This window comes from Panthera pardus, unplaced genomic scaffold (assembly GCF_024362965.1).
Source record: "Panthera pardus isolate Hobbes unplaced genomic scaffold, ASM2436296v1 HiC_scaffold_12, whole genome shotgun sequence".
Lineage (NCBI taxonomy): Eukaryota > Metazoa > Chordata > Mammalia > Carnivora > Felidae > Panthera > Panthera pardus.
The window spans coordinates 99,249,664-99,257,130 of NW_026526677.1; the positions used below are offsets into that span (position 1 = coordinate 99,249,664).

General features: G+C 43.8%; 1 protein-coding gene across 2 annotated transcripts in view; it reads left to right on the plus strand.

The window, feature by feature from the left end:
• Positions 1-7,417, plus strand: part of MPZL3 (myelin protein zero like 3) — a 25,468-nt gene extending 18,051 nt beyond the window's left edge. Inside the window, exons 6-7 of one of the 2 annotated variants that reach the window (XR_008421287.1) lie at positions 2,780-2,938; positions 7,304-7,417. Coding sequence is in view for 1 of the 2 variants with exons in the window: in XM_019469014.2 (XP_019324559.1) it covers positions 2,780-2,806 (27 nt within the window). In the remaining variant the exon portion in view is untranslated. Of the gene's footprint in view, positions 1-2,779; positions 5,674-7,303 lie in introns of those variants that run through there. The other variant, XM_019469014.2, reaches the window with a different exon arrangement.
• Positions 7,418-7,467: the final 50 nt, after the last annotated feature.

Consider the following 7,467-nt stretch of genomic DNA (forward strand, 5'->3'; position numbering starts at 1 on the left):
GTACTTAGGAAGCACGAGGTGAACAATACTGACAAAAATCTCTGCCCTCAAATAACTTACATTCTTTTCCATGCCTAGAAGACGCTCATTCTCGGGGAGCCTGGCTGGCTCAGTCTGTAGAGCACGGGACTCTTAATCACGGGGTTGTGGTTTCAAGCCCCACATTGGTGTAGAGATTACTTAAAAAACAAGAAAGAAAGAAAGATAACTCCAAGACACAACTGAAATGTCACTTTCTCATAAATTGGGGTACAAACAGTAACTAATGAAATCTTTTAAAAATAAGTGAACATATGGTATACCAGATGGCCCTCAATGCTATAGAGAAAAATAAAATAGGGAAGGGAGATGGGATGGCTGGAAGGCGGTATGGTATTACATAGGGTAGCTGGGGATATCATCATCACTGAAATGATATTTGAGCAGACACCTAAAAGAAGCAGATAGGAAGCCATATAGCTGTTCTGGAGGAGCATTTCGGGCAGAAGAAATGGTAGGTGCAAAGGCTCTGGGGGGGGGGGGGCATGATTGGCATGTTCTAGGAATAGCCAGGAAGCCGGCGTGGCAGGAACGAAGCAAGCAAGGTGAAGGATTGTATTTATTGGTATCAGAGAGAGAATGCTCAATCTTATAGAACATTGCAGGTGATGGGAGTGATCTGGGCGTTTATTCTTAATGAAATGGGACGCGCTAGAGGTTTTTGAGAAGAGCAGAACCGTGAACTGATGTCTGTCTGCAAAGGGTCATCCCGGCTTCTGTATTGACAAGAGGTAGGACCATGGTCAGGGGACCCTGACAGTCAGAAAGCCCAGCCAAGAGACCTTAGCAATGATGCAGGTGAGAGAAGATGGTACTGGTTTGAACCAGGGTGCTAAGAAGTGGTTGTGTTCTGATTATAGTTTGAAGGTGAAGCCAGAAGGATTTATGGGTGGGTTTCACGTATATGGAAAGAATGAGGAGTCAGGGATACTTAATTCCCTGGTTCTTGACTTTAGCAACTGGTGGAATAGATAGAAAAGGTAGATTAGATGTAGACCAGAGCCCTGGATCTCTCTCTCCAAGATGGATAGACCTGGCAAAGGAAGAAGAAGAATTGGTGGAGGAGTCTGAGAAGGAATGTCCAGCGAGCTAGGAGGAAACCAGGAGGGTTTGCTATCCTGGGAGCCCAGTGAAGATTGAGTTTCAGGGAAAAGAAAGTGATCAGCTGTGTCAGTTGCTGCTGAGTCAGGTCAAGTAAAATGAGAGCTGAGGGTTGATTACTGGCCGGTCTGGTGGTGTGGGGGCCGTTGGTGACCTCGGCAGAAGCAGCTTCCGCGGGGTTAGCGGGGAAGAAAGCCCGACCGGGGCAAGGTCAAGAAAGAACACGACGAGAGACACTGGCGACAGTGGGTGTAAACAGCTCTTGCGAGGAGTTTTGCTGTGAAGAGGTGCAGAGAAAGAGGGCAATAGGTAGCAGGGAGATGTGTTTCAAGGGTTACCTTTCTGTTGAAGATGAGAGAAATTACGGCACGTGTGTATGTGATGGGAACGATTCAGTAGAAAAGGGAAAAATGATGCTGCAGGAGGGAGAGAGGAGGTTGCTGGAGTAACTCCAGGATGCAGTGGACAAGCGGGGTTGCTGGCCTTAAATAAAGGCGGGGAGAGCAGACCCCTAAGAATAGTAAGGAAGACCACACAGTTGGGCCCCGATGCAGGTGAGTGGGCACATACGGTGATGGGAGCTTGCGAAGCTTCCCTGCCGACTACTCTATTCCCAATGTGGGGAGAAAGCAAGGTCGTCAGCTGACAGCAAAGTGAGGAGTAGGTGCTGGAGGGAGGTTTGGGGAAGGAGGGAAGGCTATGGAACAGTAATCCAGGAAAATGAATGGCCTAGAGAAATGTGGTCTGCTAGGTAGTTCTAATGGGCCAGTTGAGGTTAGAGGTAATGAATACAAATGTAAATAATAAGAGTGAGGGGCACCTGGGTGGCTCAGGGGCTAAGGGTCCGACTTCAGCTCAGGTCATGATCTTGCTGTTCACGAGTTCGAGCCCTGCGTGGGGCTCAATGCTGACAGCTCAGAGCCTGGAGCCTACTTCGGATTCTGCGTCTCCCTCTCTCTCTGTCCCTCCCCCGCCCACATTCTGTCTCTCTCTCTCTGAAAAATAAGTAAGCATTAAAAAAAATATATATATGTTTAAAAATAAACAAGAGTAAGAATGAGAATAATGGTACCAGTAGCCAATCTTGAACGAGCACTGACAGCGTTAGGCACAGGGCTAAGTGATTTCCATACATTGTGTCATCCGATTCTCATAGCCTTCCTGTGAGGTGTCTATGAGTATTTTTATTACCCCCATTTTACAAATAAGGAAACTGAGGCTTAGAGACGTTAAATAACTTTAAAGTTCACACAGCCAGCAAGGGGCGGAGCTGGGGTTGGCGCTCAGAGAAACCCCGAAGCCGCAACTCCTCACTATAGTCCCGCGTGTTCTGCTGCAGACAGGCGCCTTTTCCCGCGTGTTGAGGTTTTAAAGAATATCCGCCACGGAAAAGGGAACCACTAGGGTCTCAAGACAGAAATTAGCCCCAAAGACACCAAATATGTTGAAGTCCTGTGACACTTCATGGGGATGTAGGTGTGTGGATGACGTTAATTTCACCGTTAATGTCGCCCCACGCTGAGCTCCATCCGAGGGGTCCTAGAATGTGGTCTTCGTCTAAGCTCTGAACTACACCTGGTATGGTGTCAGTGACATTATACTTCATATAGACACCACAGCTGCTTTTCTTTCCCTCCAGGATTCAGACTACGAAGAGACATATTGATGAAAGGCTTCATGATGTAAGAAGAGTCACCTGATAGAAAATATCCCGTCCCACTGGCAGCTAAAGCCTCTCAGAGAATCGAAGCTGCTCGGATCGCTGTGCCGGAGGATTCTGGAAGCCATCCGTAGAGACGTTAGGAACCATTTATTTATTGAACAACTGTTCTTTTTATATTTATGAACTGTTCAAGAACTCCCAGAAGAAACTCCTACCTACCCGTTCTAATAACTTATGCTCTAATCGAATGAAGGAATTCTCTTCCTGAATAGAAAGAAACTTTTTGTTTTTGCCTTTGCCCTTGAACGTGTTACGTGCTTTCTTCTGGTTACTTGAGGGAAAATCCTAAATGTTGGCCACACCGCTGAGGCCAAAATATTTTTAAAAAATGAAATGGAGCTTGTAGTGTCCAGATGTGCGACGAGACGAGATGTTTGGGATAAGTATTCTTTGGCATTTGCTCCGTGAATGTTTTCAGCTGTGGATCAGCGCACAGCATGTACTCATTGGTTTAATGACATCATCCGTTGTGTTTGGGTGACTCGGAACTCTAATTTCCATAGAGTCGGTAGGGCCCGGAGCCCATGGTTTGCTTTGACTGGGTTTTTAAAGTATTAAAGTGTCGTCAGTGTCCAATTAAGAAAAGGAACGGTGACGTAGAGGGATCCCTTTCTTTTGTGTTGTTAGGTGCAGCTTCGAAAGGTTTTTTTTTTGTGGGGAAATGTATAGAATATTTTATCAGTTATTTGCAAGGAAATCATCTTTTTTTTTTCTTTTTTTTTTTTTAACAAATGCCACTCCAGAGTTCAAATGTTGGATTTACTTTAACGAGGCTTATGTTTATCGGAAATCATCTTTTGACCTTTGTTATTCTTCGGAACTTTTCTGAGTTCTAAAATGCGCCAAATATGAGTGAACCAAGGTATTTACAAACTGTTTTTGTTTATGTCGTATTTGACATAAGGAAGTGAGGTCTATACTTCTCTATAGTCTATACTTCTCATTTCTATTCTCTCAGTACCTTATATCAGCTTCCTCCATTTTCCTGCAGCAACTGATTTCAAATTTTAATTTACATGGGATTTTCTACAAGCCATTAAGTAATACGTGTGACATGTCCGGAAGGGCTGATAGTATAGTCCTCTGTAAAAGAGCGATAGAGTTCACTTCTCGATTATGAGAGACAAAAATTATCCTCCCTCCTCCCATCTTTGTTTTTTGTTTTGTTTTGTTTTGTTTTCCCATGGTTCTTCACTAGGTGGCTAGGGAGGTTTCCATATTACAGCCTGATACGCCCCATATGTTACACAAAAAATCACTTTGCCAAGATTTATGTTTAAAATTTTGGGTCATTAGTTCTGGAAGTCATCAGTAAAGACTTTAAGAATTATGATATGGGTTCGGCCTGGCCTCTTTTGTTAATCTAGTCCATACATAAGAGAGTCTGGTTCATTAACAGATATTACGATTTACCTCTGGTCACGTAAGGAAGTGAAAGAGGCAAAGACACGTTGACTGTTTATTTCCAGTGGTTGAGCCTCAGAGTCTTGGGCTGTTTGTCAAGTATATGGTTGTCTGGGGCCAGCCTGGTGACAGACACTCTGACACCACAGCAGAGAGGGGAAAACATATTTGAGCAACAAGAGTAAATAATTTGGGTTCTGGGAGATTTGAAGATAGAGACCCAATTGTGGGGTAGACTTTTTGTGGGTCTGAGAAAGAGATGATGTGACAGGAACCCAGTTAAAACCGCATTTCATGAATTGAGGAACCGGGTTTGTCTGGGGTTTCTTGTAATTTCCTTTCAGGTGTGTTATGAGGATTAATCCAGTTGTAGTAAGCTTGTCACTGTAGGTAAAGGGTGCTGTGTGACCACTTGGTCATGTTATTTTGTAGCCTCGATCGTGATTTGAACAAGTCCCTTTCTTTTTAAGTGACCGAACAACAGCATCCTTCATGGTAAGAGAGTAGGCTGGGGATTTAGTCGTCTCCGTGGGTTTACGGTCGCACCAGTCATAAGGCTTCTGTCAGTGTTCTTCTTTATCTCTTACATTGAGGTCTGGGTTACAGCCTTCCCCCCACCCCCAAAAGGAGCAAAAAGCAGTTCCTTTTTTTTAAAGATGGAAGAAAGATAACTTTTTTTTTTAAACGTACTCTTTTTAATACCTTCTAAGGTGCTATTCTCCCTCTCTCTCGTTTTCTTTTCGCTGCTCTGTATGCAGAACACATCGAATGAAGACCAGCCTTGTCTAGAAAGGGAATTGAATTCTGAAAGCTTCAGAGGGGGTTAAAAGCCTTTCAGAATTTTTCTTTGGCTGCCGGAGGCTTTCCTCGGGGCTACACTATCTTACAAGTTTCGTGCATTGAGCTCTCAATTCCGTTATCGAATGTGAATTTATGAAATGCTTTGTGTTTCCCACGGGTCCCCTTGCCCCAGGCTTCGTGGAGAAGGTACTAGGTCTCCGCAGCTCCCAAATCGTGCGCTGGTGTTTCAAGAGGGAATGTTGAATGTTCCTGTTTAAGGAGAATTTTTGGAGGCCAAATCCTCAATCTGAACGTTCTGTCGTGTCACTCAGTTACGGTTCTAAAAGGGAGCCGGGAAGACCCCCGGAGAGCGGACGAAGACTGTCATTTAATTGCACAACTGGAAACTTCGCTGCCAGAAGAGGCAGCTCCATTCGTTCGATTCCTGCGTTGGACTGTTGTTAACCGCTGCATTTCACAGCGTTTTTTTTTTTGTTGTTTTGTTTTGTTTTGTTTTGTTTTGTTTTGCAGGAGAATGTGCACTGTTGGGCCATGTGCACAGACATTGTAACTCTTGATATCTTTACCACATCACAGTTAATAAACTGCTTTGCACTGTCTGGCTACTTTCTGGTTTGTATCTACATGTAAAATGAGAGCTGTCATGTGAAAGGGGAGGAGGTTGTGGTTTTCAGCATCAAGCAGCCATTCGCGTCTGAGCTTTACCCCTGCAAGACCCTGCACGGATTCAATGGGGTGCTGGAGCCAGTTCACCCAGCAAGAGCTGATCGTTAAATTTTTAGGAATTTTGCAAACTGATTGTTAAACTATTGGTGGCTTGAAATAGGCTGTGGTGGGTGTTTATGTAAGTTGCTGGCTTACCAGTACACTATTTCTAAGAACCATGTAGCATAGGGGCGCCTGGGTGGCCCAGTCAGTTAAGCATCTGACTTCGGCTCAGGTCATGATCTCCTGGTTCATGAGTTTGAGCCCCTCATCGGGCTCTGTGCTGACAGCACGGAGCCTGGAGCCTGCTTTGGATTCTGTGTCTCCCTCTCTCTCTGCCCCTTCCCTGCTTATACTCTGTCTTCTCTCTCTCTCTCAAAAATAAATAAACATAAAAAAAAAAAAAAAAGAACAGTGTAGCATAGTCCTTGAGAGGAGCAAGTATTCAACAAGTTTTCAAATGATACAGGACAAGTTCCAAAAAACCATGATGGCCATGTGTAGGTAGGTCAAGCCAACCCAACCAAGGTTGAGGGTGTGTACAACTGAGAACACTTATTTTGAAGTGGCAACTTATTTTTTAAAAAAAATTTTAAACATTTATTTATTTTTGAGAGAGAGAGAGAGAGACAGAGCACGAACGGGGGAAGGGCAGAGAGAGAGGGAGACACAGAATCCCAAGCAGGCTCCAGGCTCTGAGCTGTCAGCACAGTGTCCGATGCGGGGCTTGAACCCACGAATCATATCCTGATCTGAGCCGAAGTCGAACGCTTAACCGACTGAGTCACCCAGGCACCGCTGGAGTGGTGACTTAAAAGCAAAAGATAGTTTGAAGCGAAGAAGCTTTGAGTTCTTATCTACGATGTCCAAATCACTCAAGGGGTTCTCTGGGGGAATAAAATGCTACTTGCATTCTGGAAATGCTGATATCACATGGTCAGAGGACACCGACATGGTAAGCTGGAGGACTGAGCAGGCTTCTCTTTGGAAGCAGGGGTTGGGTGATTGCCTGGCTACATTGCACCTATGTGTTGAGAGAAGAAAACAAAAGAGGTTGCTATAATTTTACTTTTATTATCTTATTTTATTTTTAAATTGTAGGTAAAGCAAGCATAGGAGAGGGGCAGACGGAGAGAGAGAGATTGAGAGAGAGAGAGAGAGAAAGAGAGAGAGAATCTCAAGCAGGTTCCACACTCAGCTCAGAGCCCATTGTGGGCTTGATCCCATGACCTTGGGATCATGACTTAGCTAGAATCAAGAGTCAGACACTTAACCAACTGAGCCACCCAGGCGCCCCTTATTTTGTCTTATTTTATTTTATTTTGTCTTTTTATTTTATTATTTTATTTTATTTTATTTTATTCTATTTTGTCTTATTTTATTTTGCCTTATTTTATTTTATTTTGTCTTATTTTATTTTATTTTATTTTATTTTGTCTTATTTTATTTTATTTTGGAGGTTGCTGTATTGTAAAGAGAGCAAAATGTGCTGTGTTCATCTTAAATCTATCGTTCTTTGTTTGCATGTAGCTGATTTCTCTCTTGGGGAATGTGTGCCTGATGCCTTTCAAGACCCCACCCTCAGAGAGCTCTCTAGAAGGGGAGACAGCCCCTGCTCAGGTCTGGAATATGAGGCTCTCCTCGGTAAGTTGAATATATATCTTCTTTTTAGAATGAAAATATAAATAAAAATT